The 16031-nt window shown below is 46.3% G+C and overlaps 1 protein-coding gene across 1 annotated transcript in view; it reads right to left on the bottom strand.

Annotated features, from left to right (window-relative positions):
* Positions 1 to 16031, bottom strand: part of LOC138643406 (uncharacterized) — a 186971-nt gene that overhangs the window by 44391 nt on the left and 126549 nt on the right. The window contains exon 17 of the mRNA XM_069732320.1: positions 7587 to 7718. Within this exon, the coding sequence (XP_069588421.1) occupies positions 7587 to 7718 (132 nt within the window). The remainder of the gene's footprint in view (positions 1 to 7586; positions 7719 to 16031) is intronic.

Raw genomic sequence — 16031 nt, 5'->3', positions numbered from 1 at the left:
TATGACGTACTATCCCGTCCAGGTGACCTGGGACTTAATTCCCATGGACGGGATAGTACGTCATATGCGATCGGCCGCGCTCACGGGGGGAGCGCGGCCGAGTGTCAGCTGCCTATCGCAGCTGACATCCGGCACTATGTGCCAGGAGCGGTCACGGACCGCTCCCGGCACATTAACCCCCGGCACACCGCGATCAAAGATGATCGCGGTGTGCCGGCGGTGCAGGGAAGCATCGCGCAGGGAGGGGGCTCCCTGCGGGCTTCCCTGAGACGATCGGTACACGGTGATGTGCTCACCGTGTACCGAGCGTCTTCTCCCTGCAGTCCCCGGATCCAAAATGGCCGCCGGGCTGCATCCGGGTCCTGCAGGGAGCACTTCCGGGTCAGGATCAGGCTGCAGCTGCAGCTCTAATCCTGCCCGGCTGTATGTCAGATCACCGATCTGATAGAGTGCTGTGCACACTGTCAGATCGGTGATCTGTGATGTCCCCCCCTGGGACAAAGTGAAAAAGTGAAAAAAAAAATTTCCACACTTGTAAAAAAAAAAATAAAAAAAAAATTCCTAAATAAAGCAGAAAAAAAAAAATATTATTCCCATAAATACATTTCTTTACATAAAAAAAAAACAAAAAAACAATAAAAGTACACATATTTAGTATCGCCGCGTCCGTAACGACCCGACCTATAAAACTGGCCCACTAGTTAACCCCTTCAGTGAACACCATAAGAAAAAAAAAAAAAAAAACGAGCCAAAAAACAACGCTTTATTATCATAACGCTGAACAAAAAGTGGAATAACACGCGATCAAAAAGACGGATATAAATAACCATGGTACCTCTGAAAACGTCATCTTGTCCCGCAAAAAACGAGCCGCCATATAGCATCATAACCAAAAAAATAAAAAAGTTATAGTCCGCAGAATAAAGCGATGCCAAAATAATTATTTTTTCTATAAAATAGCTTTTATCGTATAAAAGCGCCAAAACATAAAAAAAATGATATAAATGAGGTATCGCTGTAATCGTACTGACCCGAAGAATAAAACTGCTTCATCAATTTTACCAAACGCGGAACGGTATAAACGCCTCCCCCAAAAGAAATTCATGAATAGCTGGTTTTTGGTCATTCTGCCTCACAAAAAAATCGGAATAAAAAGCGATCAAAAACTGTCACGTGTCCGAAAATGTAACCGATAAAAACGTCAACTCGTCCCGCAAAAAACAAGACCTCACATGACTCTGTGGACCAAAATATGGAAAAATTATAGGTCTCAAAATGTGGAGACGCAAAAACTTTTTTGCTATAAAAAGCGTCTTTTAGTGTGTGACGGCTGCCAATCATAAAAATCCGCTAAAAAACTCGCTATAAAAGTAAATCAAACCCCCCTTCATCACCCCCTTAGTTAGGCTAGGTTCACATTGCGTTAATGGGTTAACGCTAACGGACAGCGTTGCACGGCGAAAATGTCACAATTAACGCCGTGCAACGGGTCCGTTAGCACAACCATTGACAGCAATGTGATTTTCAGGTGTAGCGCATCGCTAGAGCGTGCCATTTTCGGCTCGCGCTAGCAAGGTGCCATTCTTTTGTGGCGCGCCTCAGACGCTGCTTGCAGCGTCCGCGGCGCGCCCGAGGTCCGATCCCCGATCTTCCAGAGCGGGGACGTTAACGCGACCACTAAACACGACACCTAAAAAGACATTGTGTTAGCGCAATCCGCTAGTGCTAAACGGATTTCCCTAACGCAATGTGAACCTAGCCTTAGGGAAAAATAATAAAATTAAAAAAAAATGTATTTATTTCCATTTTCCGGTTAGGGTTAGGGTTAGGGTTAGGGCTAGGGTTGGGGCTAGGGTTAGGGTTTGGATTACATTTACGGTTGGGATTAGGGTTGGGATTAGAATTAGGGGTGTGTCTGGGTTAGGTGTGTGGTTAGGGTTACAGTTGGGATTAGGGTTAGTGGTGCGTTTGGATTAGGGTTTCATTTATAATTGGGGGGTTTCCACTGTTCAGGCACATCAGGGGCTCTCCAAACGCGACATGGCGTCCGATCTCAATTCCAGCCAATTCTGCATTGAAAAAGTAAAACAGTGCTCCTTCACTTCCGAGCTCTCCCGTGCGCCCAAACAGGGGTTTACCCCAACATATGGGGTATCAGCGTACTCGAGACAAATTGGACAACAACTTTTTGGGTCCAAGTTCTCTTGTTATCCTTGGGAAAATAAAAATTTGGGGGGCTAAAAATCATTTTTGTGGGAAAAAAAAGGATTTTTATTTTCACGGCTCTGCGTTGTAAACTGTAGTGAAACACTTGGGGGTTCAAAGTTTTCACAACACATCTAGATAAGTTCCATGGGAGGTCTAGTTTCCAATATGGGGTCACTTGTGGGTGGTTTCTATTGTTTGGGTACATCAGGGGCTCTGCAAATGCAACGTGACGCCTGCAGACCAATCCATCTAAGTCTGCATTCCAAATGGCGCTCCTTCCCTTCCGAGCTCTGCCATGAGCCCAAACAGTGGTTCCCCCCCACATATGGGGTATCAGCGTACTCAGGACAAATTGAACAACAACTTTTGGGGTCCAATTTATTCTGTTACCCTTGTAAAAATACAAAGCTGGGGGCTAAAAAATCATTTTTGTGAAAAAAAAAAGAATTTTTATTTTCACGGGTCTGCGTTATAAACTGTAGTGAAACACTTAGGGGTTCAAAGTTCTCACAACACATCTAGATAAGTTCCATGGGAGGTCTAGTTTCTAATATGGGGTCACTTGTGGGGGGTTTGTACTGTTTGGGTACATCAGGGGCTCTGCAAATGCAACGTGACTCCTGCAGACCAATCCATCTAAGTCTGCATTCCAAATGGCGCTCCTTCCCTTCCGAGCTCTGCCATGCGCCCAAACAGTGGTTCCCCCCCACATATGGGGTATCAGCGTACTCAGGACAAATTGGACAACAACTTTTGGGGTCCAATTTATTATGTTACCCTTGTGAAAATACAAAACTGGGGGCTAAAAAATTTTTGCGAAAAAAAAATAAATTTATTTTAACGGCTCTGCGTTATAAACTGTAGTGAAACACTTGGGGGTTCAAAGCTCTCAAAACACATCTAGATAAGTTCCTTAGAGGGTCTAGTTTCCAAAATGGTGTCACTTGTGGGGGTTTTTAATGTTTAGGCACATCAGGGGCTCTCCAAACCAACATGGCGTCCCATCTTAATTCCAGTCAATTTTGCATTGAAAAGTCAAATGGCGCTCCTTCCCTTCCGAGCTCTGCTATGCACCCAAAAAGTGGTTTACCCCCACATATGGGGTATCGTCGCACTCAGGACAAATTGCACAACAACTTTTGTGGTCTAATTTCTTCTCTTACCCTTGGGAAAATAAAAAATTGGGGGCGAAAAGATCATTTTTGTGAAAAAATAAGATTTTTTATTTTTACGGCTCTGCATTATAAACTTCTGTGAAGCACTTGTTGGGTCAAAGTGCTCACCACACATCTAGATAAGTTCCTTAAGGGGTCTACTTTTCAAAATGGTGTCACTTGTGAGGGGTTCCAATGTTTAGGCACATCAGGGGCTCTCCAAACGCAACATGGCGTCCCATCTCAATTCCAGTCAATTTTGCATTGAAAAGTCAAATGGCGCTCCTTTCCTTCCGAGCTCTGCCATGCGCCCAAACAGTGGTTTACCCCCACATATGGGGTATCGTCGCACTCAGGACAAATTGCACAACAACTTTTGTGGTCTAATTTCTTCTCTTACCCTTGGGAAAATAAAAAATTGGTGGCGAAAAGATTATTTTTGTGAAAAAATATGATTTTTTATTTTTACGGCTCTGCATTATAAACTTCTGTGAAGCACTTGTTGGGTCAAAGTGCTCACCACACCTCTAGATAAGTTCCTTAAGGGGTCTACTTTCCAAAATGGTGTCACTTGTGGGGATTTCAATGTTTAGGCACATCAGGGGCTCTCCAAACGCAACATGGCATCCCATCTCAATTCCAGTCAATTTTGCATTGAAAAGTAAAATGGCGCTCCTTCCCTTCCGAGCTCTGCCATACGCCCAAACAATGGTTTACACCCATATACGGGGTATCAGCGTACTCAGGACAAATTGGCCAACAATTTTTGAGGTTCAATTTCTTCTCTTACTCTTGGGAAAATAAAAAATTGGGGGCGAAAAGATCATTTTTGTGAAAAAATATGATTTTTTATTTTTACGGCTCTGCATTATAAACTTCTGTGAAGCAATTGGTGGGTCAAAGTGGTCACCACACATCTAGATAAGTTCCTTAGGGTGTCTACTTTCCAAAATGGTGTCACTTGTGGGGGGTTTCAATGTTTAGGCACATCAGTGGCTCTCCAAACGCAACATGGTGTCCCATCTCAATTCCTGTCAATTTTGCATTTAAAAGTCAAATGGCGCTCCTTCCCTTCCGAGCTCTGCCATGCGCCCAAACAGTGGTTTACCCCCACATATGGGGTATCAGCGTACTCAGTACAGATTGTACAACAATGTTTGGGGTCCATTTTATCCTGTTACCCTTGGTAAAATAAAACAAATTGGAGCTGAAATAAATTTTGTGTGAAAAAAAGTTAAATATTCATTTTTATTTAAACATTCCAAAAATTCCTGTGAAACCCCTGAAGGGTTAATAAACTTCTTGAATGTGGTTTTGAGCACCTTGAGGGGTGCAGTTTTTAGAATGGTGTCACACTTGGGTATTTTCTATCATATAGACCCCTCAAAATTACTTCAAATGAGATGTGGTCCCTAAAAAAAAATGGTGTTGTAAAAATGAGAAATTGCTGGTCAACTTTGAACCCTTATAACTCCCTAACAAAAAAAAATTTTGGTTCCAAAATTGTGCTGATGTAAAGGAGACATGTGGGAAATGTTACTTATTAAGTATTTTGCGTGACATATCTCTGTGATTTAAGGGCATAAAAATTTAAAGTTGGAAAATTGCGAAATTTTCAAAATTTTCACCAAATTTCCGTTTTTTTCACAAATAAACGCAAGTTATATCGAATAAATGTTACTACTAAAATGAAGTACAATATGTCACGAGAAAACAATGTCAGAATCGCCAAGATCCGTTGAAGCGTTCCAGAGTTATAACCTCATAAAGGGACAGTGGTCAGAATTGTAAAAATTGGCCCGGTCATTAACGTGCAAACCACCCTCGGGGCTTAAGGGGTTAATGACATGCTGCGGTTTTTACCGCGATGCGTTTTTTTCGCGGAAAAAAACGCAACATGTGCACAAAACATGCGAATTCATTCTAAATGATGGGATGCTTATTGTATGCAATTTTTTTGCGGTTTTATAGCGTTTTTATCGGGAAAATCCGCGAAAAAAAAACGCAAAAAAACTGCAACGTTTGCACACAGCCTCAATCAAGACACACCTATCCATGAAATGATATGGCAGTTAAAACACACACAACAAAAACAACATGATATTGGCAAATAGAATAAGAGCAAAAAAAGTAACCACTGTGTACAGCTCTACTTTAATAGATCGGAATCAGAGATTTTTTTTTGCTAACATTTTTTGACAGTGAAAAAAAAATTATATTACATGTTTTTAAATAAAGCTGTTTTGTTTTTGCCACTTCCTGGTATTTTACTGATACAGTTGTGTGAATGCGTTAAACACATAAGCATTTTTATCAGCAGATTTCCAACATCTAGTGCAATTTTATGGGGAAAATCCACACATAAAACTCAGCGTACCAGCGACAGAAAGTGACATGTTGTGAATTTAAGACACAGCGCAGGTCAGAATACGATGCGTAAAATTAAAGCCCAGAGGGCAGGAGATATACATATATAAATCCCATCCACTTTGCAGGAACTGTAAGGCTATGTTCACACTAGGAGTTTTTTCAGCTGTGGTTTACAGTTCCAGTAAAGTCCATGACATTTCAGAAGTCTCAGGCACACACATTGGTTTTTTTGGTCCTCAGTATTTTGTGCTTTGTTTGGTTTTTGCAGAATAGAGCATGTCACTTCTTTCAGCATTTCACCCACTGAAAGTAATGGGTGGAGAAGAAAAACGCAGGAATCAGGTTTTACTGCATTTTTTGTGCCAAAAACTGATAATCAGATTTTTTTTTTGCACTAAGCTTTATCACCATGCACAAGGGACAAATGTAACTTGACAAAAATGCAGCAAAACACAAGAAAAACCTGATTGTCAGAAGCTGAAAAAAAAACAGCAAAAACAGTTAGAGAACTTAACCCTAACCTCTTTCACGCTTGTGTCGGTACGGGTCCGTCGCTAAGTGTCGGCGCGACGTCCCGACGCATGTTAAAATTTGGCACAACGCGGGCAGCGGATGCAGTTTTTCAACGCATCCGCTGCCCATTCTAAAGTCCGGGGAGGAGGGGGGCGGAGTTCCGGCTGCGCATGCGCGGTAGGAAATGGCGGACGCGACATACGAAAAAATGTTACAATGAACGTTTTTTCGTGCCGACGGTCTGCCAAATACCGATGCATCCAGAGATGAGACGTGTGGCCATCCGTCGGCAATACAAGTCTATGGGCAAAAAACACATCCTGAGGGCACATTTGCAGGATCCGTTTTTTCCCCAAAACGACGCAAGTGTGAAAGTAGCCTAATCCATGAATGTATTAGGCTACTTTCACACTAGCGTTAACTGCAATCCGTCACAATGCGTCGTTTTGCAGAAAACTTTTTTTCTCCATTGACTAACATTACGCGACGCATTGCGACGGATTGCCGCGCGACGGTTGCGCCGTGTTGTGGCGAACCGTCGGCCGCAAAAAACGTTCCATGTAAGGTTTTTTGCAGCCGACGGACCGCTTTTTCCGACCGCGCATGTGCGGCTGGAACTCCGCCCCCACCTCCCTGCACCTCCCGATGGGGCAGCAGATGCGCTGAAAAGCAGCATCCGCTGCACCCGTTGTGCGGCGGAGACAACGCTAGTGTGAAAGAAGCCTTATCTAGTCTCTGTACGTCTAATTCTGCAGGTGAAGACTTTAGAATCCTGATTGGAGACTTTTCAGCATCAAATTGTCTAAACCTTCTCGTTACATTTAAGAAAAACAAATAAAGAAACATCAAAGAATGGTGGAAACTAAAGAGGCCCCAGCTCGGTGGAGGAGAGGAGCCATGTGTCAGCGCCGCCCCGGCCTTTGTTTCCTGGCATTCCGGACATTTTTCCCAGGGAGAAACACTGATTAATGACACAAGGCTGAATGGTCAGAGGGAGCCATGGCGCTGACCTAGGGGGGCGCGGGCACACCACACTCCATGGGCCCAGGCAGGATCCGACCATTGGCAGCACAAGGACGCGGATTATTAGTTTCTGCTTCAGATGGAGCTAAGTATCTAATGGTCTCATTGGGGGCGAGGCCGGGGTCCGGGGGCAGACATGGGGGACTGAGGAAAGCCAGAATCCCCGCCCCGTCCTCACAAGTGTTCCAAAGTGCTGTCACCTGCAGGACTACTGCTCCCAGCATGCACTGACAGTGCTGGTGACCTGGCCGGTGACAGGGTGTGGTCTGCAGGTAGCACAGACCTCAGTGGGAGCCCACAGCTCCGGGGGTCACTCACCAATACTAGCAGGCAGATGCCTCCTCCAGCAGGGGTCCGCGCCATTCTCAGCTCCACTCCCAGAACTGGGGGGTCCGTCCACAGCTCAGGTGCAGGTAATGTCAGCAGCCGGCACACAGGGAAAATGGAGCCCTATGTGTGAGGGGAAGAAAGGTGTAGTGACTGGGGAGGGGGCAGGGATCCAGGCACGGGGCGGAGGAGGGGGCTGGCCTGCAGGACGGCTCAGCTTCCAGTGTCGTGTTCTCTGTGCTCCAGGTGAATATCACCCACCCAGACCGGCGGCCGCTGATGTCACCAGGGACGTAGCAAAGGTGTGCCAGAAACTGCAATGGCCGCTCTCCATGGCACTGTGAGAAGTTTCACTCTCTGTTTACAGGGGACCTTGGTGACAACCTGCACTTATTCATGGGAGGGAAACATGGCGGCTTTATGTGGTGTAAAAGTGTCCAGCTACCTTCCCTCCAGTACAGGACTGGCTCAGGAGTCCCTGCATTAACCCTGCGAGTCCCAGGTGTGGCTGGAATCTGTGTAACAGACTGGAAATAAAGAGAGTGATAATTACACGTGTGTCCTCCTAATGACCACTACACATATTACACCGTTACCGCTGTACCACAGCTTGTTCTGTATATAGGAACAGGTTAAAGTCAGAGGCGTAGCTAGAGCTTTTGCCGCCCGGGGCTGTTCCCGAGTTTGGCGCCCCATCCCCCCCATCCCCCCCCCCCCCCCAGCTCAATACACACAAAGGTTACCAAAAATGGTTTTCCTGTTTTGTAGAACTTAAACTGGGCCTAATGGTGTCACCCCCACATGCCACACCTGTGACTTAATACCACCACACCATGACCAGGCCACATAGTGACCGAATAATACTACATACAAGGGACAAATACCACCGCACCATTTCCAGACCACATATTACCACCACATAGTGACTGAATACTACAATACTGATCAGTAATAAAAAAAAAAAACACAATACTATCACCATAAGTGCCATTATACACAGGAGATCTGTACTTAGTATGCAGTGTCTGTGTAGAGGTAATACAGAGATCACTGGTGACATTATACACAGGACCTCTATATAGTATACAGTGTATAGTGTCAGTGTATAGGTAACACTGACTCACCAGTGACGTCTCTAGGTGAAGTCCTTCATCTTTCATCCAGCACAGACCGCCATCATTCCTTCCAGCCAGGACTCGTTTCTGCAGGAAATAACACAGTTATCTCGAGCTCCGCTTGCAGAACACATTACTTAATTTTTCACAACTTCTACATTACACCACATGAAGAAAAAAAGGTGATATAGTGTCACTCTGCACAGTAACAGGACCGCCCCCCCCATTTAAAACAGTATACTCAAAAAATAAAATAAATACATCACTGCAGTAACAATATCCCTTAATTATCCCCTATGGTAATAATATTCCCCACCCTGGCCCCGTTTATCTCATTCCTGGCTCCAGCCATATGTTGTCGTATCCTGCCCTCATGAGTATCCATTCTACCCCATATGATCTCCCCATCCTGCCCCACCAGCCTCCATTGTATCCGTCCTGCCCCATGATCCAATCCTGCCCCGTGTCTCCAATCATGCCCCGTATCTACATTCTGCCCATGCCTCAAGTCCTGCCCCCAGTGTGTCCAGCATATTACCCCCATGTTGTCCAGCAATCTGCCCCAGTGTGTCCAGCATATTACCCCCATGTTGTCCAGCAATCTGCCCCAGTGTGTCCAGCATATTACCCCCAGTGTGTCCAGCAATCTGCCCCAGTATGTCCAGCATATTACCCCCAGTGTGTCCAGCAATCTGCCCTCAGTGTGTCCAGCAATCTGCCCCAGTGTCCAGCCTTTCCCCAGTGTGTCCAGCAGTCTGCCCCAGTGTGTCCAGCATATTACCCCCAGTGTCCAGCATTGCCCCAGTGTGTCCAGTATATTACCCCCAGTGTGTCCAGCAATCTGCCCCAGTGTCCAGAAGTCTGCCCCAGGGTCTCCAGCATTGCCTCAATGTGTCCAGAAATCTGCCCCAGGGTCTCCAGTATTGCCCCAGTGTGTCCAGCAATCTGCCCCAGGGTCTCCAGTATTGCCCCAGTGTGTCCAGCATTCTGCCCCATAGTCTCCTGTACTGCCCCAGTGTGTCCAGCATTCTGCCCCATGGTCTCCAGTATTGCCCCAGTGTGTCCAGCAATCTGCCCCATGGTCTCCTGTATTGCCCCAGTGTGTCCAGCATTCTGCCCCATGGTCTCCAGTATTGCCCCGGTGTGTCCAGCAATCTGCCCCATGGTCTCCAGTATTGCCCCAGTATGTCCAGAAGTCTGCCCCAGGGTCTCCAGCATTGCCTCAATGTGTCCTGAGATCTGCCCCATGGTCTCCAGTATTCAGTGTGTCCAGCATTCTGCCCCATAGTCTCCTGTACTGCCCCAGTGTGTCCAGCATTCTGCCCCATGGTCTCCAGTATTGCCCCAGTGTGTCCAGCATTCTGCCCCATGGTCTCCAGTATTGCCCCAGTGTGTCCAGCATTCTGCCCCATGGTCTCCAGTATTGCCCCAGTGTGTCCAGCAGTCTGCCCCATGGTCTCCAGTATTGCCCCAGTGTGTCCAGCAATCTGCCCCATAGTCTCCTGTATTGCCCCAGCCCCAGACAGTCAGAAATAAAGAAAAAAAAAAAAAAAGTAAAATCCTCACCTCTCCCGTTCCCAGCGCAGGTCCGGTGCAGTCAGCGTCTCTCCGGCTCTGCGACGCTCAGGACAGAGAGGCAGAGCGGCGCGCACAGTAGTGACGTCATCGCGCCCTCTGCTCTGAGACGTCGCAGAGTCAGAGGACGCTGAAGCCGCAGGAACCAGGAGAGGTGAGTATTAGAGCGGGGGGCGGGGGCGGGACCCGGGGGTGGGGGGAGCTGGCCCTGGTCGTGGCGGCGGACGGCGCCGCCCGAAGATTTAAAGGGGCGTCTTTTTTTTTTTATTTTTTTTTTATTTTTTATCTTCTTCTCCTGCAGCGCCGGCCGCCCCCAGCATTGTGCCGCCCGGGGCGGACCGCCCCCCCCGCACCCCCATTCCTACGCCACTGGTTAAAGTAGTTTTTTTTTTCCTTCTTGTTGTTTTTTTTTACCGCTGGAGTGGTGCCAGTGATGTAGTTCTTTGCCCCTAGTAATATACTTACCAGCCGCCATCTTCATCTGTTAAGCCCCCGTCACACTGAGCGAGGTCGCTAGCGAGATCGCTGCTGAGTCACAAGTTTTGTGACGAAACAGCGACCTCAGTAGCGATCTCGCTATGTGTGACACGTAGCAGCGACCAGGCCCCTGCTGTGAGATCGCTGGTCGTGTCGGAATGGCCTGGACCGTTTTTTGATCGTTGAGGTCCCGCTGGGTAGCACACATCGCTGTGTTTGACACCTTACCAACGACCTCGTTGACAGGACATCCCATTGAATCGTCATGAAATAGCATCGTTGTACAGGTCGCTACAGGTCGCCGCATCGCTGCTGCGTCGTTGGGGAGATCTCACTGACATCTCACCAGCGACCACATAGCGACGCAGCAACGATCCCTGACAGGTCGTATCGTTGTCAGGATCGCTTAAGCGTCGCTATATGTGACGGGGCCTTTACCAGTGCCGCTCTGATCACTCTTCAGCAGTTTGTGACTAGAGTTGAGCGAATTTGTTCGAATTCTCTCTTATTCAGCAAACTATAGCGCTTACCGAATAAGCTGCAGAGGGAACCTGGATCGCGCCGGTCGATCAGTGCTGCAGCTGCTTGTGTCGCGGCTCTCCATGCATGTGCTGTGACGGTGACATAGCCGTGACACAAGCAGCTGCAGCACTGATCGGCCGGCGCAATCCAGGTTCCCTCTGCAGCTTATTCGGTAAGCGCTATAGTTTGCTGAATAAGAGAGAATCCGAACAAGTTTACTCAACTCTATTTGTGACCTGGCGCATCGCTTCAGTGTTTCCTGGACTTACAGTGCGGCTTTAAGTCTCCTCACCTCGACATGCTTAACATGTCACTCTCCGCAAGGAGAAACGATACTTCTTGGATCCCTGGACGTACATTGAGAGCTTGTAACTAGAGATGAGCGAACCAATCTTACAAGTTTGGCATTCTAACCAGACTGTGAGGCCGGGATCACACATACGCGAGATACGGCCGAGTCTCGCAGGTGAAATCCCTCCTCCGGTACTTGGGAGCGGAGCGTGCAGCTCCATGTGTTGCTGTGCGGCTGCACGCTCCGCTCCGGAGTGCCGGCGCCAGAGGAGGGATTTCACCTGCGAGACTCGGCCGTATCTCGCGTATGTGTGATCTAGGCCTTAGTGTTAGGGCTCATTCCCACTTGCGATCCATTTGGGCGAGTGCAATCCAACGAAAAATCAAATTTAACTCGCCCCAATGTTTCTTTATGGTGCAGCTCACATTTGCCATTATTTTCTTATGCTGATTCGGCATGCAAAAATAATCACAGCATGCTGCTATTACACCCAAGAATCGGATCGCACGCACCCATGTAAGTCTGTGTGCGTGTGAAACATCGCACCACACTCGGATATCACCCGAGAGCAGTGTGATTCCCACCGACACCTGTAGCAGAGGAGCTGGAGAAATTACTCTCTCCTTCTCCCCACGCCCCACAGCTGTGCTCGATCCTCTTATGCGAGAGTATCAGAGCACAGTAGCATGACACTCGGTTCCTTTTCACAGCAGAGCAGGAGCCGAGGGTCATTAGCTTATCACATCTGATGCTCTCTCATGAGAAAATCATCAGATGCAATACGCTAATGGGACCCCAGCCTAATGCCAGTTTCACACGTCCAGATATTTCCTGTACCGGAAAAATCGGTACCGGAGATATCCGTGTCCATGTGCTCACGTGGTACATCTGTGTGGGATCCGTGTGTCCGTGTTTAGCATCCGTATGCTGTCCATGTTCTGTTCGTATGCTGTCCGTGTATTTAAACAATTTTTTTCAATTTTAACCCTATGACTTAAAAAAAACACACGTACAGCACACGGAGGGCACACGGACGGCATCCATGTGTGGTACGTTTTTACACGGACCCATTGACTTGTATGGGTCCGTGTGGTCCGTGCAGCTGCACAAAAACGGACATGTCAGCGCTGTTTTGCACACGGACACGCGGTCCGTGAAAACACGCTGACATCTGCATAGACCCATTCATTTGAATGGGTCTACGTATGTCAGTGTCTCCGGTACATGAGAAAACTGTCACTACACGTACCGGAGCCACTGACGTGTGAAACCGGCCTAACTGTATTAACCTAACGATCCCTGTGTGGCCTATTTTTGTATATGTGTATATGTATATGTATATATGTATATATGTATGTGTGTGTATATATATATATATATATATATATATACAGTATATATAAAAAAAAAAAAAACAGGTTCCTCGCATCATGTTCTAATTCACTTTATGCAGTTAATAGCCCTCTGTGTCTGTTCTGCTACATACTTAGGCAGGTAACTGGTTCATGCAGCTTTACATGAACACCTGAGCCTTACACTATGGCCGGTCCGAATAACTAAAGCAATTGTTACCATCCACCTCTCGTGTCTCCCCTTTTCCTCATAGTTTGTAAGCTTGCGAGCAGGGCCCTCATTCCTCCTGGTATCTGTTTTGAACTGTATTTCTGTTATGCTGTAATGTCTATTGTCTGTACAAGTCCCCTCTATAATTTGTAAAGCGCTGCGGAATATGTTGACGCTATATAAATAAAAATTATTATTATATTATTATTATAATTATTATTATTATAACACGGACTTTCCCCGGATGTCCGTTGCAGTGAGAGAGTTGTAGTTATAGAATGGCGGATTGGGACTGGAGCGGCACTGGGAACAGCTGAAGTCAGCGGGTGATGAATATAATACTAAGGTCAGGGAACTTACTCCAGTGCTGAAATAAAAAAAACACACACTGGAGTGGTGCTTTAAAGCATTCCCATCTCCACAGATGGACATTGCCAGATAGTGTGTGGAAAAAACTAGCAGTTTTGCATGTTCCTGCTTTTTAAAATTTGCAGTCTTTCTTGAGATATTAAAGGGGCTGTTTCAGAAAACTATGGGTTGTAAACTGCAGTAGTTATAGGAAAAAAATTGAGTACCCCTTACCTTCCCTGGAGTCAGCACCAGGTCCCCACGATTGCCCCGCAGATGTGTGTCTGCAGTTGTGACAGCACTGCAGCCAATGAGCTCAGCGGCTTGTGCCGTCAACACGGGCAGAGTCATTGAGCTCAGTGATTGGCTGCAGTGCTGTCGATATTACGTCAGTGCTGACCCCAGGGAGGGTAAGCAATTTTGTTCTATACAGTGCCTACAAGTAGTATTCAACCCCCTGCAGATTTAGCAGGTTTACACATTTGGAATTAACTTGGCATTTTGACATTTGGACTGTAGATCAGCCTGGAAGTGTGAAATGCACTGCAGCAAAAAAGAATGTTATTTGTTTGTTTATTTTTTTTTTTTAAATGTGAAAAGTCTTTTCAGAGGGTCATTTATTATTCAACCCCTCAACCCACCAGAATTCTGTTTGGTTCCCCTAAAGTATTAAGAAGTAGTTCAGGCACAAAGAACAATGAGCTTCACATGTTTGGATTAATTATCTCTTTTTCCAGCCTTTTCTGACTATTTAAGACCCTCCCCAAACTTGTGAACAGCACTCATACATGGTCAACATGGGAAAGACAAAGGAGCATTCCAAGGCTATCAGAGACAAGATCGTGGAGGGTCACAAAGCTGGCAAGGGGTACAAAACCCTTTCCAAGGAGTTGGGCCTACCTGTCTCCACTGTTGGGAGCATCATCCGGAAGTGGAAGGCTTATGGAACTACTGTTAGCCTTCCACGGCCTGGACAGCCTTTGAAAGTTTCCTCCCGTGCCGAGGCCAGGCTTGTCCGAAGAGTCAAGGCTAACCCAAGGACAACAAGGAAGGAGCTCCGGGAAGATCTCATGGCAGTGGGGACATTGGTTTCAGTCAATACCATAAGTAACGTACTCCACCGCAATGGTCTCCGTTCCAGACGAGCCCGTAAGGTACCTTTACTTTCAAAGCGTCATGTCAAGGCTCGTCTACAGTTTGCTCATGATCACTTGGAGGACTCTGAGACTGACTGGTTCAAGGTTCTCTGGTCTGATGAGACCAAGATCGAGATCTTTGGTGCCAACCACACACGTGACGTTTGGAGACTGGATGGCACTGCATACGACCCCAAGAATACCATCCCTACAGTCAAGCATGGTGGTGGCAGCATCATGCTGTGGGGCTGTTTCTCAGCCAAGGGGCCTGGCCATCTGGTCCGCATCCATGGGAAGATGGAGGGCACGGCCTACCTGGAGATTTTGGCCAAGAACCTCCGCTCCTCCATCAAGGATCTTAAGATGGGTCGTCATTTCATCTTCCAACAAGACAACGACCCAAAGCACACAGCTAAGAAAACCAAGGCCTGGTTCAAGAGGCAAAAAATCAAGGTGTTGCAGTGGCCTAGTCAGTCTCCTGACCTTAATCCAATTGAAAACTTGTGGAAGGAGCTCAAGATTAAAGTCCACATGAGACACCCAAAGAACCTAGATAACTTGGAGAAGATCTGCATGGAGGAGTGGGCCAAGATAACTCCAGAGACCTGTGCCGGCCTGATCAGGTCTTATAAAAGACGATTATTAGCTGTAATTGCAAACAAAGGTTATTCCACAAAATATTAAACCTAGGGGTTGAATAATAATTGACCCACACTTTTATGCTTAAAATTTATAAAAATTTAACTGAGCAACAAAACTTTTTGGTTTGTAAGATTTATGCATCTGTTAATAAATCCTGCTCTTGTTTGAAGTTTGAAGGCTCTAACTTATTTGCATCTTATTAAACCTGCTAAATCTGCAGGGGGTTGAATACTACTTGTAGGCACTGTAACTACTGTAGCATATAAGCATATAGCCCATAGTTTTCTGAGGGGGACAATCCATTTAACATTTTTCTTCTGTTTTCTTTCTCACTGGCTAGTAGACTGACCACCACTGCTGTCTAGATTGTAAACCCTGTGCTGAATCTGAGTCTGGGATTAGAAGTGAGCAGAGAACTCTAGGGATCCTGCATCAAGCCAGTGCTTACAATCTCAGTAGAACAGAGCTTGTAAGTACTGCACAACTTATGCATGCTAGCAAAGGTGGTTAGTCTCCAAGGCAACATGTCATAAACAAAACAAAAGTCTAAACATCTCAACAATGGCAGGAAAAAAAAAAATGCGAAATTATGTTTACAAACACTACCCGACAATATCCACTTATGAACATGGAATTAACCCTTTATAAAAAATATAGTACAACTCGACTTTCCAATATATGAAACAAATTATCCCTTCACTCAGATGTGGAGTAATAAAGACCATAAAATCTGTGTGAATGGCTCATTCACACGACCTTATTATTG

Source organism: Ranitomeya imitator, chromosome 6, assembly GCF_032444005.1.
Source record: "Ranitomeya imitator isolate aRanImi1 chromosome 6, aRanImi1.pri, whole genome shotgun sequence".
NCBI classification, from domain to species: Eukaryota; Metazoa; Chordata; class Amphibia; order Anura; family Dendrobatidae; genus Ranitomeya; species Ranitomeya imitator.
This window is presented reverse-complemented; position numbering and strand designations above follow the sequence as displayed.